The 22507-nt window shown below is 35.8% G+C and overlaps 1 protein-coding gene across 1 annotated transcript in view; it reads right to left on the bottom strand.

Annotated features, from left to right (window-relative positions):
• The window catches only part of LOC127727774 (deleted in malignant brain tumors 1 protein-like), a 125539-nt gene extending 122409 nt beyond the window's left edge, over positions 1-3130 (bottom strand). Inside the window, exons 1-2 of the mRNA XM_052234891.1 lie at positions 2911-3130; positions 1325-2593 (exon numbers count right to left, since the gene is read on the bottom strand). Of these exons, the coding sequence (XP_052090851.1) occupies positions 1325-2593; positions 2911-3130 (1489 nt within the window). The remainder of the gene's footprint in view (positions 1-1324; positions 2594-2910) is intronic.
• Positions 3131-22507: the final 19377 nt, after the last annotated feature.

Here is a 22507-nt window from a genome sequence, read left to right as displayed (position 1 = left end):
TTAAATGTTCCCAAGTCAAAATCATCTAGTGCAAAAACATCAGCAAATTCATGAAGTAAGTTTGCAACTTTGGACTTTTGGTCTTCAGTAAGTGTACTGGATTTATCCAATATGTTCTGCAACTGTTCCGGTAGTGTATTGTTATCTCTGGCTATTCCAGTTGTTGCTACTGACGGGGCTGGCCCCGTTTCAACAACGTCAGCTTCAATTGCTTCGCCTAATAGAGTTCCCTTTTGCAAAACTATCTTGTTGTTCGTTACATTAAGTAAACTGACACATGGCAAAGAACTAGCGTTGTAATAACCACGTGAGATTAACAAATCTATCTCTTTATTAGGTTCAACTATAAAATCAATTAATTCCGCTGACAAATCTGACTCTAATTGTACAACTGAATTAGGAGGTATGACTGTTCTATTTGAAACGGTTATTTTGGCTACTCTTGCTATCGCGTTCACAGGCGGTACCAGTCCAACATGTCTATGAACCATAGGTAATGCCTCTCCATTGATGAAAAAGACTAATTTTCTGCAATCTAAAATTACTTTTGCTTTGACTAGAAAATCAAGTCCTAATAGCATGTCATTATCAATAGGCGTAACATAAATATCTGTCCGATATGTTCTTTCACCAATTTGTAATTCAACTTGTCCCACTACTAATGCATCCATGTGCATACCACGCCCTGTTGCATGCATTGTTGTTTTTCTTTTCATGGGTGGTTTTTTGCTAAGAGATTCTTAAACTTTGTCAGAAATGATTGTTAATTCTGCTGCGGTATCTACTACCGAAATTACAGGCTGCCCATGCACTTAAAGTGAATCGAAGCATAGATGCTGAGCCTAACTGGCAAATAGTTCCTCCTAAGTGTACAGGATCTTGCAACTGAAAGTCAATTACTTTCTGTAAATCATTATCAGGCTGCGTTGTGTGCAATTATCAGGCTGCGTTGTGTGCAATGGTGAATTAGACAGAGTATCTGTGGATGTTGACATGTCACATGTTTTTAACGGGGTAATCCCCGAAACAGGTGTCTTGTTTCTTTCGTTTGAAATAGTGTTCAACGTTAGGCGGTTAGGTGTGGTCTGAGTCAGGGTTCCGCCCTTTAGCCCGACTCCTTCTGGTTTAAATGGTCTGTATAATTATTTCCTGTCGTTGAATGTAATTCAGGACAATCCCGTTGTATGTGTCCAAACTGATGACAGAAATAGCAAGCCATATTTGCTAATTTTTTCAAGTGGTATAGGTCCCCAGCGCCTTTTAAATGGTGATTGTCGCTGATTATCTTGCCTATTATCCCTGTTACGCCATTGTTGGCCAATACCTTGATTTTGTTTGCTGAATGGTTGGGTTGCTGGCTGGACTTCATTTTGTGCAGGAAACTGTTTTGCCTGCTGTTGTTTTTGAAGCTGCTGTTTAAGGTCTCCTTTTTCCTGTTTATGAAATGCTTCCATAGCAGTCATCTTCTCTAGCAATGTTTCCATTTGTTTAGACAATTCAGACTTTGTGTCTGTCTTACCAATGGCGTGAACAGCTAGGTCGCTATCATAATCACTTGGTTCATCCTGAGTTGGTGTTGGGTCACGTCTACCGGTTGGTTTACCAAATATAGCTGTGTGGTTATGTTGGAACCATTTTATCTGGTCAATTACTGCTTCAACAGATTTTGGTCTGGCTGTGGCTCCATGTTGACCAACTTCTTTATCTGAGCATCCCTGGAATATTTTCCAGATAGCTTGTGTATACATATAACTGTCGGGAAGATTTCTAAAGGCTTTACAGGCTAACGAGAGAACTCGGTCTGCCCAACCTTCTAATTTCTCATTTGTATTTTGTCGTGCACTCATAAACTGAACTTGCAAAGTCTCTGGTAAATCTTGAAAATTAAACCTTTTCTCTAATTTGTGAATTAATTCAAAGTAATCCACACCTTGGTCTCTATCCAGTAAATTTGCATAGTAATCACCTGCTTTACCATGTAAACACCAACAAAGTTGATCTTTTCGTTCCGTGGTAGTCCACGATAAACGATCAGCATCCCTCTGAAACTTGGTGTAAAAAGTTTTCCAACTTGATGAACCATCATACTTCAGTCCTTTTGGTATTTCTAGGTTCTTTGATTTTGGTTTCGCTTTAGGTAATAATTGCGGTGACTCCTCATAACTTAAAAAAGGTCTTGGAGGGTACATATTTCTCTTTATTGTAGAAGAGTGTGTTGGGTTTGGTGTTCTCAATGAATATACTGGTTCCCTAAATATTTCTGGTGAAGGTATTCTGCGACGGTTTTCAGGTGAAGGTATTCTGCGTCGAATTTCTGGTGAAGGTATTCTGCGACGGATTTCAGGTGAAGGTATTCTGCGTCGAATTTCTGGTGAAGGTATTCTGCGACGGATTTCAGGTGAAGGTATTCTGCGTCGGATTTCTGGTGAAAGTATATGTGATTCTACCTGTTGATGACGTCTTGGGACTGGGACTGGCCTTTCTGATCTAGGTTCGTGCTGGTTGGGTCCTTGCTGCCATCCAAATTTTGATGTCTGCTGTTGTGTATTTTGGTTACGTGAATCATCACGTTTTTCAATGTGCTCATTGGGACCTTGCTGCCATCCCAATTGTGATGTCTGCTGCTGTGTATTTTGGTTACTTGAATAATCACGTTTATCAATGTTTTCCTCGACATTTAATCTGATACTTGGTTTCGTGTATCTAATTCATCTGTTCTATGAATTTTGTCTGGCTTAAACTGTTGATCAATTGAAAAATCTTGAACTTTATCCTGGTCATCATACTTGGTTTGTAGTAATGGTTTTCATTCATCAGGTCTTGACAATTTTGTTGAATACTGGTGGTACCCATACTGCAAATTGTAATTTAATGGCTTGCTCATTGCTGAACTGGGACGTGATAACTCACGTTTGACTTCCTCAGGCTCAGGTTTAAGCAAACATTCATCAGAAGGTGTGTCAGAATCTGAAAAGTCATTGATTTCTGCTTCTCGTCTTGCATATTCCGAATGAAATCCAGATGTTTTAACTTCACCATAATCAACATAGTCTTGTAAATCATAACTTGACTGAGTCCGTGATTTGTATTCTTGTAGCTGTGTAGCTGGTGAAAAATCTATCAAATCCATCAAAGTTTCAGTAAGTCGTAGTCTTGGTATTTCAGAAAGATGCTCAAACTGAATATTACCATATATCTCTCTCAAAGAGATAATCTTGTCAGCTGTGACATTTCCAACACCAGGTAACAATAATAATTCTTAATAAGTACAGCTATTAATCTTTGTACGCTTCTTCTGAAAAGCTAAGTCTGCCATTATGTTATTATAAAACAAATACAATTCAATTAAATCACTGGTTGCTGAACCAGAAAAAAAAATTAATGTGTATGTGCTATGTGGCTAACCACACAAAAAACGGCTAATTTTTCCGAAAATGGCTAATTTTCTCCAAATTGCTCTGATAACGGCTAATTTGTCTAATTTCTACACAAAACGGCTAATTTTAGCAAAACGTGAAACAATTTTCGAAAATAAAAAAAAAAAAATTTGTAAACACTGTAATTAACGCAAGTTTTTATGCTTATAATATTTCCGTGTTCAAACACTTCGTAATATACCAAATATAGCAATATGAACTTCGCAATGACACGTGACGTACTCACTTCTGTTTCTCGATTAATTCGTCTTTTTAACACAAGAAACCCTGCTCGCCAAGCGCCAGTGATGTGATTTCCGAGTATTATCACTCAATACTAATACTACTTATACAATTCAACGCCTCTAATTGTACTAACTTACCAAATATCGGATTCCTCTGATATGTCTCTGGTAATATGTTTCTCGTTGCGTCCTTATTCCCGCCAATACGCCAACTCTCGTTACCTGGTAACTATCCGAGATCTTATCCTGAGTTAGGTAGTTTACAATGGATCATTCCGGGAACCGGGCTACGCGGTATATCTAACTACCGTACTGTCTACATAGTAATGTCACGTCCATTATACCATATTACACAACAATGGTTTTACACTAGTAATTTTTGGGGCCGTTTATAGCTTACTGTTCGGTGTGAGCCAAGGCTCCGTGTTGAAGACCGTACTTTGACCTATAATGGTTTACTTTTATAAATTTTGACTTGGATGGAGAGTTGTCTCATTGGCACTCATACCACATCTTCCTATATCTATTTGATATATTCCTCGATGTTTGCCATCGAAAACTATTGTAAATTACTACCGGTATGTTGTTTTTGAGAAAAGATTAGCAATATTGTTTACGTACTTATTTAGTGATGATTATCTTATCAAGTCAGAGATCCGTTTGTCTTCTCTTTTGTTTGGGGGGGGGGGGGGGGGGGAGGGAAGAGGAGGTGAGTTTTCAAAGGGACACTGACCTGTGTCGACAACCCTATCCAAAAAATATAGTTATAAATAAGAAATGAATGCTTCTTTTAGCAATTTGATAGGGTTGAAAAAGTGTTGATCGCGTACACATTTATAGAAAGAAGCGCATTCTTTTGTTTTTGTCATGTGAAACCCCACCCCAAATAAAGCTAGTTTAAACATAATGTAGCAGATGCACATCTTTGTGTCTTATAAGTCTTATAGATGAAGTTTTGGGAATTCCGTCAATTCGTTTACAAGGAGTTGCGGCAATCTGTATTCTTAAGTCAAGTTAGAGGGTCTAGTTGACAGAGGCTCAGAGCGTGTTTGGCGAAAAATTAGGACGATATGTTATAAGCAAAATAAAAACACACATAAAAAACCCAGCTTAGTACAAATTATTTTTCTTAAAATGAAAGTCAATATCCGTATTCAACGGACAGGCGATTGAAAAAATTACATTTTTTTTAAATCGCGTACTGAACTACATGTATACTGCATTGGCCTTTTCATTCCTGCTTCCTTCTCAGTTTCTATCACACAGCCGTATAAAAACAACAAAGCTACAGCTTCTCTTTATTTGGGCAAATTTACAAAAGGACAAGCTAGAAATAAAAAAGTGAGATTCGTTTGAAAAAGTATAAAGTTCCGGTTTCAAACTGTTTCACTCCAAAAGATTAGTTTGAATTTGTTGCCCGTGCATGGTATTTATAAATTGATAAAAAAAATCGTGAATATGATAGCCAATGACCAAACAACAAAACAAAAGCAATATTAAAAAAAGAAAACTTTAATGTAATTATCTATAAGTATTTCGGCGAGGAAAAATAAAAAATTTGCTTCCGCAATTTGCAGATTTAACATTGTTGTTATGATATTTAGAGTAGTTATATGTATATAAACCATTAATATTAATATATATATATATATATATATATATTTATAAACCAGTTTGATACGTTTTCAACAACAAAAAATGGTTTTAGTTTGGGATTATCAAAAAAGAATGCAGCTTAGAATTTTTAACTATTTTCAAACTGGCTACAAAAACAAATAATGATCATGACTAATTGATTAAATTTCTTCACATTTGCATTTGAACTTTTAAATTAGCCTGAAAACTAACTCTTATCTAAAAAAAAACAGCACCTTAGAATGGAACATCCAGTAGGTGACTTAGCATGTTGTCTATCGGGAGAGCGGAGATACAAAAAATGATTCCTTTAACAAGAATATTTCACCCCACATTGAACAGTAGTAACATGAACAATCAATGTCAGTTTCTAATTCTTATACAACAAAAATAATGTAAAACAATGCATCTTTATTAAACAGTTATCTGATATTTAATGCCAAACAAGCATTTAGATTTACGATTGCATTCCTTTTTTTAAAGAAAGCAACTTGTTGGCAATTTTACCAATTGTGTCTGTTTGTTTTGTTCACGCATCGTTATCAATATAATGGAACTTGATGCGACTGTCATACAAGTGAGAGGTTTAGCTAGCTATAAAACCAGGTTCAATCCACCATTTTCTACATAAGAAAATGCCTGTACCAATTCAGGAATATGACAGTTGTTATCCATTCGTTTGATGTGTTTGAGCTTTTAATTTTTCCATTTGATTATGACTTATATCTAGAAATTGACTATGAGGGTCGGTTGAAAACAAAACTTTACGACAAAAGAGATGATTTTAGCTTCCCAATTGTGAATTTTATTTTTAAACAAAGAGTTCCAAATGGTGAAGTTGAAATCATCACTTTGTAAATTTTACGGACGCCATCACGAGTTGGTTGACCGTTATGAAATATCCGTTTCACAAATGATATCGGATATGTTCCTTATGTCGTAAGTACAATCCCGTTCCCTTTTCACGAATGTGACCTACCGAATTAGACTATTTACCCCTATTTGTGACATTTTTACCAATTGTTTTTGTTTGTTTTGTTCACACATCGTTGTCAATATACTGGAATTTGATGCGACTGTCATACAAGTGAGAGGTTTAGCTAGCTTTAAAACCAGGTTCAATCCACCATTTTCAACTTAAGAAAATGCATGTACCAAGTCAGGAATATGACAGTTGTTATCGATTCGTTTGATGTGTTTGAACTTTTGATTTTACCATTTGATTGGGGACTTTCCTTTTTGAATTTTCCTCGGAGTTCAGTATTTTTGTGATTTTACTTTTTCCTTGATAGAGGGTTGCTGCTCACAAGGAAGCTATTAAACCAAGAGTTCCAAGTGGTGAAGTTGAAATCATCCCTTCGTAAGTTTTATGGACACCATCACGAGTTGGTTGACCGTTATGGAATATCCGTTTCACAGATGATAGCGGATATGTTCCTAATATCGTAACTACAATCCCGCCCCCCCCCTTTTTCCCGAATGTGACCTTCCGAATTAGACTTATTACCGGGTTTGTACTAACATGAGCAACACAACGGGTGCCACATGTGGAGCAGGATCTGCTTACCTTTCCGGAGCACCTGAGATCACCCCTAGTTTTTGGTGGGGTTCGTGTTGCTCAGTCTTTAGTTTTCTGTGTTGTGTTTTGTGTACAGTTGTTTGTCTGTTGGTTATTTTCGTTTTTAGCGATGGCGTTGTCAGTTTATTTTCGACTTATGAGTTTGAATGTTCCTCAGGTATCTTTCGCCTCTCTCTTTTATAGAAAAAGAGTATCATTGAGATATGACCAAAAACACAATATATTGTAAAGAAAATACCTAATAGTAAAGTAAAATTAAGATTATTCTTCAGATACCAACTGGGAAAGTTTGTATGTATGTCATAAGTTTTTTTTAGTGAAACTTCTTTAAGTTTATACTTACTTTGTATTTCAGATAGCCATGGTGACAGAAGGACAAATTAATCTTACAATAAAACAAAATTTACAAACATTTGAATAAAAAAAATCTAGATTCAAAACAAAAGTGTGAAATATGAAGCACAGAATAAGAAGGATGTTGTTTGATTGACTGATTGTTGTTTGTTTGCGTTCAGTGGCAAATATTTTATGTTAATATAGGACGAAAACAAATTAATAATAAATCAAACAAGAAATAATTGTAACAGGATGCTGTTACGAAGTCTCCCAAACAAAGCTATCATAATTCTTCAGTCCCATGGTCGCCTGACATTTGGTAAGTCCAGTACAAATTGGTTTGGTCTAGTAAAGTGATATGCATAAGTGACGCCTAGGGATTGACCCTGTTTGTCATTTAAATCTTCTTGAAATGACGAACAGGAATACATATGGTTTAGGGGATTGGATCTCGACCGTTTACAAGTTCTTAAAAGGGGTGGGGTTTGTGATCCCAAGGGGACTCGCCCTTTATTTCGTTTGATTTGTTTTTTTGTCCCATACAAGAATATATATGGTTTAGGGGTTAGGACCTCGACTGTTTACAAGTTTAAAAAAAAGGAGGGGTGGGGTGACCCCCGTGGACTTCCACTATATTTCATTTGATTTGTTCTATTGTCCCATGTTTCATGTAAGTATAGAGTCGGTAGCTTGAACCTTTTAAACAATTCACCCAGTATAAACAAAAATCAAGAACCAATGAAATCCAGTCATATCTATAGGAATAGTGTGCATCGAGCGACGCGGATTCAAAGGTTTGCAAATAAATAACGCTTCATATATATATATCATCTATCAGTAACTGTTCGTTAGAATTACCTCGAAGGAAACGGACGTCACAGAAAATATAACTTGTATATTTGATAATGAGCAACTTTCTACGAAATGTCACAACGAAAAAAACCGGGATAAGAGCTTATCACAAACTAAATAGCAAACCTGCACAACATTCAGTAAAACAAAAACCAAGAGCAATTCATAAATATAGGGAGACATAGTATAGCTTATCGTTACATTTATCATCACTAGTGGAAATACAATAAATATCGCATCAAGTAAGAGCTTGATGACATCAAGTACGTGCAGTTAATGCAAATGTTCTTTGTAAAAAGATGAAATGTAAAGAATGGGAAGGAGTCAAACTAAGAGATATCCATGCATATATAACATGCAATGAAAGGTTGGTACATTGTTAATTTAGATGTAAATAGAATTGGACACATAAATAAATGTGCAGATGCGATATATTGTGGATATAAAGCTTGAAACGTGAATCAAATCTTCATCGACACAAGGAAAATATCCATGCTACAGAAAATAGCGAGACAGAAACTGATTGAAATGGTGTCGTAAGCGTCCATTATAGAATCATGAACAGAGGAAGCTGGCAATAGATCCCACAACACTGACCCTGGGACCGTTTGTACAGAAAATTTCGTGTTTAATAAAAAAACAATTCGAAGAACGACCAAATTCAGACGGACATGACAGTAATAACAGAAGCATATTGGCTGGCCCCTTATGAACCCAACGTAGACAAGAGCTTGAAAACAGATCCCGTCCCCTTTTTTCCCGAATGTGACCTATCGAATTAGACTTATCACCGGGTTTGTACTAACACGAGCAACACGACGGGTGCTACATGTGGAGCAGGGTCTGCTTACCCTTCCGGAGCACCTGAGATCAGCCCCATTTATTGGTGGGGTTCGTGTTGCTCAGTCTTTAGTTTTCTATGTAGTGTTTTGTGTACTGTTGTTTGTCTCTTTGTCTCTTTCTTTTTTAGCCATAGCGTTGTCAGTTTGTTTTCGACTTATGAGTTTGAATGTCCCTTCGGTATCTTTCGCCTCTCTTTTACAATTACTGGGTCGATGTCTCTGTGTGTGGACATTTCGTCCCCGAGGACATCACCCGCTTAGTAGAATAGTATGCATGAATTTACAAAGATAAATATAATACTGGCTCGGACGTCGCCCTGTATAAAATGGTCCTAAACAGACGTCACCATGGACACGGTGTCGTCTGATACGGCAGGTGTCTCGGATCACCAGACATGGCAAATGTCTCAAATATGACACATTCAAATCATCATACTAATGACAACAGCAATAATCTTCGTACGCGACCGTGTTCAGTTCTTCAAGACATTTTAGATTTAATGACTTTGAACAACAATGTCTCATTTCGTAAAACCAAAAACTGCAAAACCTGTAAAATTTTAATAACAGATGCTCAGTTCACTAGCAATTTAACTAAAAATCTTATCTTACCAGAAGGTACAGTAGTATAAAAAGACCGATTCTACACCCCCTTCAATTTTATAGTAGAAATTCAGCATCTTACCTCCAAAATGAAACATAAATGGTAAACGAACAACGTTTGAATTAGTTAGTAAGTAAATATACAACATGATGGCATTTAAAAAAAAATAAAATGACAACTAATAATAATAATATGGCTTTCTTACAAAAGTATCGTGAATCATTTAAACGAGCAAATGTTTAAATACCAAATAAACGTAAACGCGTTGTTATTAAAACCCTGGATGGTACATCAGATGATTGACGTAGACTGTTCAAAGGAAGTGAGCTGGTCGAATTTTTGATGGCGTGATATTTTCAGTGTTAAATTCGAAGCCGATTATGACGATATTTATGCAGACATCGAAGAAGGTATACTTGAGTGTAAACACTGTCATTCGAAAAACGTGTTGTACTCTTCGAAACGAGTGCGTGCAAGTGAAGAACCCGAAACTATTTATGCCTTGTGTGGTGTGTGCAAGAAAAAGTTGTTAAATGCAACTTAAAAGATAGTTATGGCTTTTTTAAACAATGTTAGAAACACTTTAAAAGGAGGTGTTGATACAAGTAAGATTGAATCAATTTCAATTGATATCAATGAAAGAATGACAACTGATAATAATAATAATATTGATTTAAACACCTTAAAGGAAAGTGGAGATAGTAATAAAATGAATTCAAATATAATTGACGACGAAGAAATGCCTGGTCCATCTGGGCTGACATCTTAATTTATACCACGCGAAGTCGGATGTGCTAAATTTGTTAAAACGTTTTGTGGCGCATAACTGAAGAGGAGTAATGGGTTTTGTAAGAGTAATTCTGGAATTGACGGACTGTGCTGGGGACATAGAAAACAACCATCCAGGATGATGAAAATTTTGATATTGGAGGAAAGATGCAGTTAAAAAAGAACATGAAGGAACTCCGTCAAATAGCTAAAGATGAGGGTTAACAAGGTACAGTAAGATTTCAAAGGAAAAGTTAATAAAGCTCATTGAGGAGAAAACCAACCGAAAATTTGATCGCAAAGTGTTTTTTTCCAAAATGAGCTAAAACACTTGCGAAGAGACGTAATATTACCAAGTACTCTCGGCTAAGGAGAGAGGATCTGCATGAATTGGTGATAAAGGACATTGAAAATGCACCAGTTGAAGATGAAATTTAAGAACTGATAGACGCGAAGCGCTAAATGGTGTATTTGATTCGGTGACCATTGAGCCTTTGAAGCAACATGATTTAGATACGTTTTTTAAGGTAAGTGAAAGCACCATTTCCAGTAAAATAACTAATGCACTCACCAAAAAGAAGGGTTTGAATGTACAATTAGTGCTTCAAGTGGAGTTGGTGAAAACGAACGCCGCGACTGGAGAGAGTGCCTGAGTTACTCCCTTCTTTAAATCATCCGTTATAACTGTGACAGTGAAAATTTAAGTGCAACTTCATGCCTCAACAGCTGCATTCTAACTTTAATAATTTAAAGAAATTTGTATTATTTGTTTCAAATTATTATGTTTTATATATGAACTTTTTAGTATGAAAATTTGTTATACAATATTTATGAATCAGTATAATTTAACGTAAATTATATTATCTCATTACTTAATACTAATAGCCACGTAAATTAACTTTTATAATCTTTAGCAATTTATCTAAAGACACAGGACAATAGATATAAATAAGTTTTATCTGGACAAAGTGATATTATGTAATCTTGGGTCATTTACTTATTTAGGAATCTCAATAATCCGTTTTATGTCAAGAAAAGTTAAGGTGATATTTTTGTTAGCGTCCCCATATATGACATGGGGCCAGCTAAAGGATATTTTTTAATTAAACCTTTTGTTAGCTTTCAAAGTAAACCTTGTCGAACCTCACCTGAAAACTAAGCAGGAAACTTTGTTAACAAGCGTCAGTGTTGGTCAGTTTCATTCCGACCAGCACTGAATAAAGTTGTATTCTTAAAAGCTTGTTTTCATTACAGGTGAGTGTTCAATATTTTTTTAGTATTTTTCATATGATATTTTAGTTTATTCAAATACAAAGTTACTTAGATTCAAAATCATTAATTGAGCATTTTTATAGTTGAATTAATCCTTTGTTTAATTCAAATGTTTGGTCAAGTTACAAAGTCTTGGTGTCCATTCGTTGAAGTGTTTAAATGTCTTTTCTGGTTTAGGTCTCAGATGAAGCCTCATCATTCTTAGTCAGTTTACATGTTTTTACATTTTAATACTTAAATGCCGTAAATGCAGATGGAGAAGTACAGATGCACCGCATCAACTATGGAGTAACTTTTGCTAAGGAAGCAAAAATTGTTTTCGGTAGTGAAAATTGGCTTCACACTTTTGAGATACCTCTTCCACACAAGATATCGTCAGTCCAGTTCCCAAGATGTGATATAGTGCATCAGAATTGTCATATTCTCAATCAAGTAATTTCACAGCTATCAGCTGTCCGAACAGGAGTCACAGCAAATATTAATAACACTATAGATGTTATTCATAGATTAGTTAAGAAAGCAGATTTCAACTTAGATACCCATTCCCAGAGTAGAAGCAAAAGAGGGCTTTTTGATTTTATAGGATCTATTTCTCGTTCTTTATTTGGAACAGCTACAGTAAAAGACGTCCAAAAGCTAGCAAGACATATCAATATATTGGCTGAAAGAAACAATAAGTTCGCAAAAGCAATGTCACACCATGATGAAGAGTTATCATCATTCATGACAAATACTGACAGTCGTTTCAGTAACATGATGCGTGGTATTCAGAAAAATTATGACAGCATCCAAAATGTAACTTTTGAAACTGCAAAATTTGTTGCTCACTTTGAAGACGTTAGTCTTAAGTTATCCAACCTGTTTATTGATCAAATGAATGATAGTTCTGTAATTACAAAATATTTAGAGGAATTGAACATTGGAATTCATGAAATGGTGAAAGGCAAATTATCCCCCTTTCTTATTTCTCCCAATATACTTAATAATGCTATTAAGCACATTAAACTTATTCTTAGTGACAAGTTTAAAGGTTTTTATCTTCTAAACTCAGATCCTGCATATTATTACTCAGAATGTAGCATGTTGTTTGCCAGAAAACATTCAACTTTGTATTTAACCTTAAAGTTTCCTATATCTACTTTTGCTTTTCCACTGTATTTATACAAGATAACTTCATATCCAGTTCCTGTAAATGTTACAAGTACCCATGCAACCCAGATATTAGATTTACCAGAATATTTTGTCGTTACACATAATAATCAATATTATGCATCACTGTCTTTTGATAAGTTGAGATCTTGTTCTGGAACAAACACATTATATTGTTCTCATAGTTTACCTCTAGTATCAGCTGTCAAAACTAATTGTATATCGTCATTATATTTCAACTCAAAATCAGATATTCACAAACAATGTGATTTTAGATTTCTGTTAAACACAATACAACCTTCAATCGAACAAATTTTTGACAACACACTGTTAGTTTATAAAACAAACACACTCGCATTTGAGTGTCAAAACAAACACAGCATTGTCAAAGGCTGTCATTTTTGCTTTATTCACATTCCATGCAGATGTTCATTATCTACCGACTCAATTTTTGTTCCGAAAAAAATAGAACATTGTCAAAATAATACAGACACTATTACTGTATTACATCCAGTGAATCTTGCACTTATTCAACATTTCTTTTCACATGAAACATACAATTCTATTTTAGGAGATACTGTTTTTACTAAACCCATAAATATAGACATTCCGAAAATACATATTTTTAACCACACATTTTCAAACATTTTGGCACAGGATAAGATTTTACACCTCAGTTTAAAAAGAATTGCAAAGGCAACACAAAAAGAACGTACAGTATTTACGTCACTGTCCGAACCCCTTCTTGATGGTAAAATTACAGTAGACAATTCATGGCTTGATCTCAGTACAATTCTTGCTATTGCAGCATTAGGTCTGTCATCCATTTTAGCAATCGTATGCTTCACACTTGTCAACAAAGTTCGCATCCTCACAGCCACAGTACTTCTTTTACAAAAGATTCCACAGGCACAAAGTACCTCTATTGCGTCAACAATTCCAACATTTATTTACAAACAAATTTCAAAAACTACAACTCCAAGTACCATTGAAAACATTTTTAACACTCAGTGCAATCCATGGCCTTTTGTTATATTATCCATAATAACTACAATTACATTAACAATTTTTACAGTCTATTTTTACAAAAGGTCTACAAATAACAATCATACAAAAGTCGTTCTCGAAATCACAAATGGATTATCATGCATCACCATACCAATAGTCAAGTTATCACTTTGTCCTACAGATTGGGACATAAAGGTACCAGATACTATTACCAACATGAGAATTTCAGGATTTTTCATTACAAGGTTACATGCAGACTGGCATGATTTTTGTATTCGTGGGACCAATACAAAACATGCAATACCACTACCTCAATACATTTCAATCAACCCATACACTGCGAGAAAAATACGAAAAATATTAAACACACCATTCTTTTGCCATATTTTGCTCACGCACCACAACCATTTTATGATATTGAAATAGGAAATATAATTTATTTAATCCTGTATGCAACAGAACAATGCCTTTTTGTATTTTTCATGACTTATGGTAAACTCTCAAAATAGCTTGTGTAAAATGTCTTTCTTACAAAAAGGGGAAATAATTATTTTTAAGTTTGGATTTATCTACAATTTTATTTTTCTTCGGGGTCGAAGAAATTTTTGACCGGGTGGGAAATATGTGACAGTGAAAATTTAAGTGCAACTTCATGCCTCAACAGCTGCATTCTAACTTTAATAATTTAAAGAAATTTGTATTATTTGTTTCAAATTATTATGTTTTATATATGAACTTTTTAGTATGAAAATTTGTTATACAATATTTATGAATCAGTATAATTTAACGTAAATTATATTATCTCATTACTTAATACTAATAGCCACGTAAATTAACTTTTATAATCTTTAGCAATTTATCTAAAGACACAGGACAATAGATATAAATAAGTTTTATCTGGACAAAGTGATATTATGTAATCTTGGGTCATTTACTTATTTAGGAATCTCAATAATCCGTTTTATGTCAAGAAAAGTTAAGGTGATATTTTTGTTAGCGTCCCCATATATGACATGGGGCCAGCTAAAGGATATTTTTTAATTAAACCTTTTGTTAGCTTTCAAAGTAAACCTTGTCGAACCTCACCTGAAAACTAAGCAGGAAACTTTGTTAACAAGCGTCAGTGTTGGTCAGTTTCATTCCGACCAGCACTGAATAAAGTTGTATTCTTAAAAGCTTGTTTTCATTACAGGTGAGTGTTCAATATTTTTTTAGTATTTTTCATATGATATTTTAGTTTATTCAAATACAAAGTTACTTAGATTCAAAATCATTAATTGAGCATTTTTATAGTTGAATTAATCCTTTGTTTAATTCAAATGTTTGGTCAAGTTACAAAGTCTTGGTGTCCATTCGTTGAAGTGTTTAAATGTCTTTTCTGGTTTAGGTCTCAGATGAAGCCTCATCATTCTTAGTCAGTTTACATGTTTTTACATTTTAATACTTAAATGCCGAGTCATTGTCAGACTATATATTTTTGTACTCTAAATCAAAAAGGTCTTAAGCATGAAGTCCTAATGTTTTGTATATATTTTAAAGATGCATTGTCCAAGTTTTAATGTTTTTATGTGTAAGCTTTGATCGTCAAAGAATTAACTTTCCCAAGCGTCCATGGTGTGCAAAGTGAATAAACACTTTCAAAAGTGTCGAGTCAGTCTAGTTTGATTTTTGTAAATACGTTTATTGTTTTTATAGATGTTATTGATTCTGAGAAATTAATAGACGCTTTCCAGAAAAGAGTTTTACTCATTCAGTAGAAGTAGTATGCACTAAATTTATGACCAATGTAAATACGTTAGTTTGTTTATTTGATATATTACGCTTTCTTTTGTAATGTCTGTGCGACACATATCGAGACTCTATTTTTCTTTGTCTGTATTAATTTCATAACTATACTCAGTTAATTGAATCATGGCACGTTATAGTGTATGTTTACCTTTTTGGTCTTTGGTTGTAGCATATTGAATTATCTCCCATTATTTGAAATCGCATTCTTCGCGACAAAAACAAAGATGTTGAATTGTGCACATATCAGGCATTTCCAGGTATAACAAAGAGATAACTATTATTATTTCAAGTCCATATGTTATGGCAAATTGCATACATCAAATGATTATATTTTATTATGTGTAAATTTAGTGATAAATGAAAATTAAGGGAAAAGGGGGGTGTTCAGATATGATTAACTTTGGGACATTAGATAACCCTTTGTGGTTCTAGTTTAAAGAACATGTATATAGCAAGTTCCTTTTATTTTAATTATTTCACAAGGCAATGTCATTAAATAGTTTGCCCTATTGATTTTATTACAATTTATTGTGTGCTTTAAAGTCTGGTTAATTGTTTTGAAAAGAGACATTGCTCATATGTTTTATCTAAGCACTCCATAACATCCAGGCATCATTATTCTAATAATAGATTACGTGAGCTAGTTTTCCCCCGTCTTGATTAAAGTGAACATGTTTTGGGGTGTTTTTATTATTTTACAGTGGGGTAACTGATGATTGGTTAATTAAAGACAAGACGCTTATATATGATGTTATGTATGTTTATATGTTGAATATTATATATCGTATTGCAGTTTCATTCCGACCAGCACTGAATAAAGTTGTATTCTTAAAAGCTTGTTTTCATTACAGTCTCACAAGCAGCAGAACATCAGCAAACAAACAAACAAGAACATCATCACTACATTCAGATCATAACCCCCAGAAAGCACCCAAAACCTCGTTCACAGCTCTATCACCCAATCAACGGATTTTGAATTGGAGATTGCATTTATGACGGAAAAATTTATTGAAAATATGGCAAAGTATATGCGTGGAGGCAGTGGATTGACATTTGGTCTCATCGAAAAAAATTAGAAATTCATCTAAACAAATTCAATCCACTCAAGGGGCTCTTACATAGCAACTCCATCAACACTTTCCAAAAAGAAAGCGATTGTTAACGTGAGAAACGATCGCGAGGATGAGCAGTGTTTTCAATGGGCGGTGTTAGCAGCACTGCATCAAGATGAGATGGATAAGAATCATGCTTAACGACTGAATCAATGCAAGAAATGGGAAGACTAGCTCATGTTAGTGACGGTATTAAATTTCCAGTGTCACTCAAGGCGATCGACAAATTTGAAAGATAAAATATGGGCATTAACATCAATATCTTTGGTTTCGATGGCATTAAGAAGGGTGAGGATAGAGAAGAAGATGTTTAAGTATACACCCAAAGGATATCGAAGAACACCGGTGTGAAACACGTAGAGCTCTTGTTCTTGACTAACGCCAGTAAACAGCATTACTGTTGAATAAAAAGCATATCACGACTTTTAAGTGACCAAATATCATCACACGATCATGAACTTTTCTTTTGTCGAAGGTGCTTGAATCACTTTTCTAGACAAGACATTTTAGACGACCACATGGAATATTGCAATCAGATGGATGCAGTTAGAATAAAAATGCCGGAAGAAGGAACCTTTATAAGTTTTCAAACCCATAACGTAAAATGAGAGTTCCATTTACCATTTATGCAGATTTTGAATATTTTACGGAAAAGATTGACACCTGCCTATTAGGCGAGGGCCTACACAAAGACGAATCAACATTACCGATAACCAGGTTTTTATTATCGTGTAAAGTACGCTCACGGAGACTACAAAGAGTCAAAAAGTTACTGTGGGGAAGATGTAGCCAAACAGTTTGTTCAACAAATAGAGTAGGAAGTGAGGGAGATTTCTAAAATTTACAAAGACAAGAAAGAGATGGTGATGACCGAGGAAGATAAGAAGAGCATTGCAGCAAGTACACCCTGCCACATTTGTGGCGGAGTGTTGGGTGAGGACAAGGTTCGAGATCACAATTACCTCATGGGTAAGTATCGCGACGAAGCACACAATGAGTGCAACTTGGAGTATCGACTTCCAAAATTTGTTCCTATTGTTTTCCACAATTAAAGTGGGTATAACGCTCATCTGTTCGTGAAGGAATTAGAATTTGGGGAAGGGCAGATCAACTCTATGCCGAACACGGACGAAAAGTACATCAGTTTTTCCCAAAAAAGAGAATGGAGACTTGGAGATTCAGTGAGGTTTATGCCAAACTCCATAGACACCTTGGCAAAGAATCTTACGAATGATAAATTCAAGGTGGTAAAGAAGTGTTGCGGCGACCGTAATGGTGATTAGGAAGGGAGTGCATTCCTATGATTGCACGGATGGTCTCTCGCAGATGAGGGAAACAGAACTACCACCCAAGGTCGAGCTATTTAGTTTTAGCAAACTTTACGGTGAGTACATTAGCGACGAGGATAATGCACACGCTCAACATGTGTTTACAGAATTTGGATGTCAGTCTATGCAAGACTATCACAGTCATTACATAAAAAGCGATGTGGCTATACTAGAGGACATCTTTGAAGATTTTGGAGATATTTGCATAAACTATGGACTCGACCCAATATAATATAACACATCTCCTTGACTATCCTATGATGCAGCTCTAAAATGAGCAGAGTTAAACTAGAACTCCTCTAGATCCAGCCATACTGTTGATGTTTGAGAAGTAAATTAGAGGAGGATTATCCATGATCTCCCATCGACATGGTATGGCTAACAACCCATACATGAATACACATAACGGTTCATAACCTACCAAGTACTTATCTTATGTGGATGCTAACGAGTTGTATGGGTGGGCTATGACACAACCCCTGCCCACAGGAGATTTCGAATTGGTGGAACCAGAGGAGATTGAAAATATCTTGAACTATCCAGACGATCACAAGTATGGGGCGTTGGTGGAATGTTATTTGGAGTATCCTTAAGAACTTCACGGTAGTCACAACGATTACCCTTCCGCACCTGAGAATAAAGAGTTCAACAAGGTGCATAAACTAGTGGCACGTTTAAACAAACGCATCAAATATGTATTCAATGATAAAAAATTTAAGCAAGGCCTGTCATATTGAATGAAACTAACAAAGGTACATCGCATCATTAGATTCAATCAATCTAGATGGCTCAAGAAATATTGTAATGCCGGCCTTCCCCCCTTTTTATAGTAAATCTATGTCTGTATAGTTTCTGGAAATTATTGAGGATAAACGATAGATGTTAGTGAGATGTCCAATGTTGAAAATAATATAAGACCTGTAATTTGTTATTTTGGCTGTTGTTTCAAGGATACGACAGATTTGTGAATGTTAGGAAGTTTTATTTCACGTACTGATTCCATATTTTCACGGTAATTACCTTGTTAGACTATAAACTCAAATAAAACTCTTCTAATGATCTACTAATATATTTAAAGTCAAAACTCATCTTTATTGATGAAGATCAATCCATGTTTACAAATAATATCAACATTACGGGAATTTCCCTTGTGTGATCCATGGTTGACGATTGGCAAACAATATGTAACAAGCTCTGCCATTGGTCAGTCGGAAGTATAAAAGCAAAAGCAACTACACAACCGGGGGAGTGTTGGTTTGACAAAGAATGGGAAGTGACAAACTTTAATAGAAGCTGGAATATGTCTGAGAAATACAGACAGGCGTTGAAAGTTAACTTTGTTTTAATTTAAGATTGTCGGTGCCGGTGACGGTGCTAAATACGGTTGTGGGTGACGGTGACGGTGTTAAGGTTGTCGGTGACGGTGCTAAGGTTGTGGGTGACGGTGCTAAATAAGATTGTCGGTGACGGTGCTAAGGTTGCCGGTGACGGTGCTAAAGTTGTGGGTTACGGTGCTAAGGTTGTGGGTGGTGGTGTTAATTAATATTGCCATTGACAGTGATTAAGTTTGTTAGCGATAGGAATTATTTAATGAATGACGAGACTAAATAATATTGCCGGTGAGGGTGCTAATGTTATTAGTGATAGTAATAAATAAAGTTGTGGAGGACGGTGCTAAGGTGGTTAATGACAGTCCTAAGTAAGGTTGTTAGTGACGGGGGTAAAATTGTTGCGTTCTGTATTTAATATTTGTTTTAGATGTTTTATTATGATAAGTCGATGTTGAATACTGTGAAATGGTGATAATATCCTTAAATTGGGATTATTGAAAGAGTCCAAATAAGGGACCACCGGGTTACTTAACTGTTGAATTATATATTATTAGCTGGTTATTATCAAAAGTTTGTTTGTATACTGTAAGACCAACCATTACCGGGGACCCGAACAGACCAGTGACAGAGCCTGCAAGACCCATTCTCTCCGTCGAGGATTACTTTTGATATTAATAAAATATGAAACTTTATTTTATTCAGATATTTTATTTCACAACTGAGAATATATATATAAACACAAGTATACGATTTCCCTTTCTGTAACGTGTTTTGGTCCGACGGTAAACAGTGGACGTCGAACTTACACTTTATAGATCATTTTACTCTCTTTTTATTTATGACCCTGTGTTCTCTGGTGGCCGACACTAGCACCAGGGAGGCAGCGTTTCAATATATTGATCTCAACACCGATCTTCCCGCCAAGGTTAAGACTGACTCTGAGAAGGATTTTTTTAAGTTGATGAATGAATCGTTGTTTGGGAAGACCATTGAGAACATTCGCAAGAGAGTTAATGTGAAACTGGTAACATCAGAAAAGCAGGCATTGAAGCTTGTGGCCAAACCCAACTTTGATCGCAGAGTCGTCTTTATCGAAATCTTGTTAGCAGTTCACATAGAGAGGACTAAACTTGAGTTTAATAAACCCGTCTACATAGGAACTTGTATTTTAAATCTCTTAAAGACTCTAATGTATGACTTCCACTACGGTATCATACGGAATCTGTACGAACATCGACGGCTTAGCCTATGAAATCCAAATCGAAGATTTTTATAAAGACATTGCAACACACGTCCAGGATAACTTTGACACCTCTAACTATCTAGCCGAACACTCTTCGGGAATCGCGACGGTTGCGAACAAGAAGGTACTTGGAATGATGAAGGATGAATGTGGAGGTAAGATCATGAAAGAGTTTGTGGGCCTTCGGGCTAAGCTGTACGGGTATCAGATGGATGATGGTAAAGTCACAAGAAAGCCAAAGGGGTTAAAAAGGCGGTTGTCGATGATTACAAGAGATGTCTCAAAACGCAGCAGGAGATAAACAGACCCATGAATATCATCCGCATCCATCTTCATCAGATCGAGTAGATCAACAAGATCGCACTCTCAGCCAAGGATGACAAACCTTGCATCCTACCGGGTGGAATCAGCACCCTAGCTCATAGGCATTACAAAATTGAAAAGATCTTAAAGAGATTCAACTTATAAATTATGATTAATGATGATGATGAACTTACAACAGTTGTGTATAAGAAAGTTTCTCGAGGCTGGGATTCCAAGCAACGATCTACCTCAACTATTACAAAAGGAAATTAACTACTTTTAACAGTATCCAATATTTAATCACATAGACTACATGAAGGTGCGACAGTTCTCCAAAATATCCGAATATGATTTGAGTGAAGAAGGAGACGGCATAGAAGTTTCTTTGACACCTGAAGAAGCTTGCGTTTGAATCCGCGATTTGATGGCGGTAGATTTACACAACCATACATACATACAACTATAAGACACACCACCCACGTCTAATACTTATTGTTTATGTACTTCAGTATAAACTCGATTATGCCGACTATGAGTTTCTAGAGTATATGATCGAAGAACTTTACACAAGACCCCTACATGATAAGAGTAATGAAGAGTTATTATATAGACTACATTTTGTTTTCGTGTTAAATCAGCTAACATGATAATATCTGCAACTAAACGTGTGAAAATTGATTAAAACACTTTAAAGGGAGGTGTTAATAAAAATAAGAATGGCTGGATCACACAAAATTGATAGTTGTCATAAAGATTCAATGGGTTTAGAACGACAACGATTAAATAGATCTAAACAGAGGATGGATGTTATTGTTTTGAGAAAAGACTTTAAATAAATGAACAACATACGACTACACAACATAATTCTTCCCAACACACCCCTATTCAACAGAGAGCTAGAGAAAGCTGCCGAGGCTCTTCAGATATCTCATTTTAGAGGAGTTTTTATGCGAGATACCCTACCACCCAAACCGCACATAGATGAGTGTTATATTTTAAACCATGACACCTCGATGGGTCCAGGAACAAATTGGACGTGTTGGTTTAAGAATACATCAACAAAGGTGTACTTTGACTCTTATGGGCAAACTACCCCCCCCCCCCCCCCACCCTCCAACGGAATGGTTGACTACCTAGAACCTAAGATCTACTACAACACCGATGAAATACAAGACAGAGGAACAGAGGTATGCGGACACTTTTGTTTGTGTGTGTTAAAATTGCTGTCGTAAGGTCAACCTGAAACCTCCGAGTCACGGTACGGGTGCTGCAACAAAACGATGGATTATGCAGCAAGTGAAGGACAGTATGAGTAAAACCGAAGCATTACAATCCGAGTGTTACCAGATGAAGACAGATATCAAACGAATAAAGAAAGGATATGATGCAACAATAAAAAAACTTAAGAAAAAGTGGATAAGTCTGAAACCACCCTGCAACAATGCCTCGAGGAAAAGTGAATGAAATTAAAACCTCCACGCAACCTCTTATCCGTCAAACGGAAGTGTCCCGTATCCTTGATCGATGTTGTTGAGGGTCTACCCCCACCCAAACAACGCAGCGGCGTTGATGCATTTTTACTATCAAGGGGGAGATGTGCCAGACCCTCGAGAGCTTGATACCCATCGTAAGAACTTAATGGTGTTTGATGATTTGATGTTGAGCAGACAGCACAAATGCGAAGACTATTATGTCC

This window comes from Mytilus californianus, unplaced genomic scaffold (genome assembly GCF_021869535.1).
Source record: "Mytilus californianus isolate M0D057914Y unplaced genomic scaffold, xbMytCali1.0.p SCAF_2, whole genome shotgun sequence".
NCBI classification, from domain to species: Eukaryota; Metazoa; Mollusca; class Bivalvia; order Mytilida; family Mytilidae; genus Mytilus; species Mytilus californianus.
Note: the sequence above shows the minus strand (reverse complement) of the source record. Positions and strands in the feature narration are given on the sequence as shown.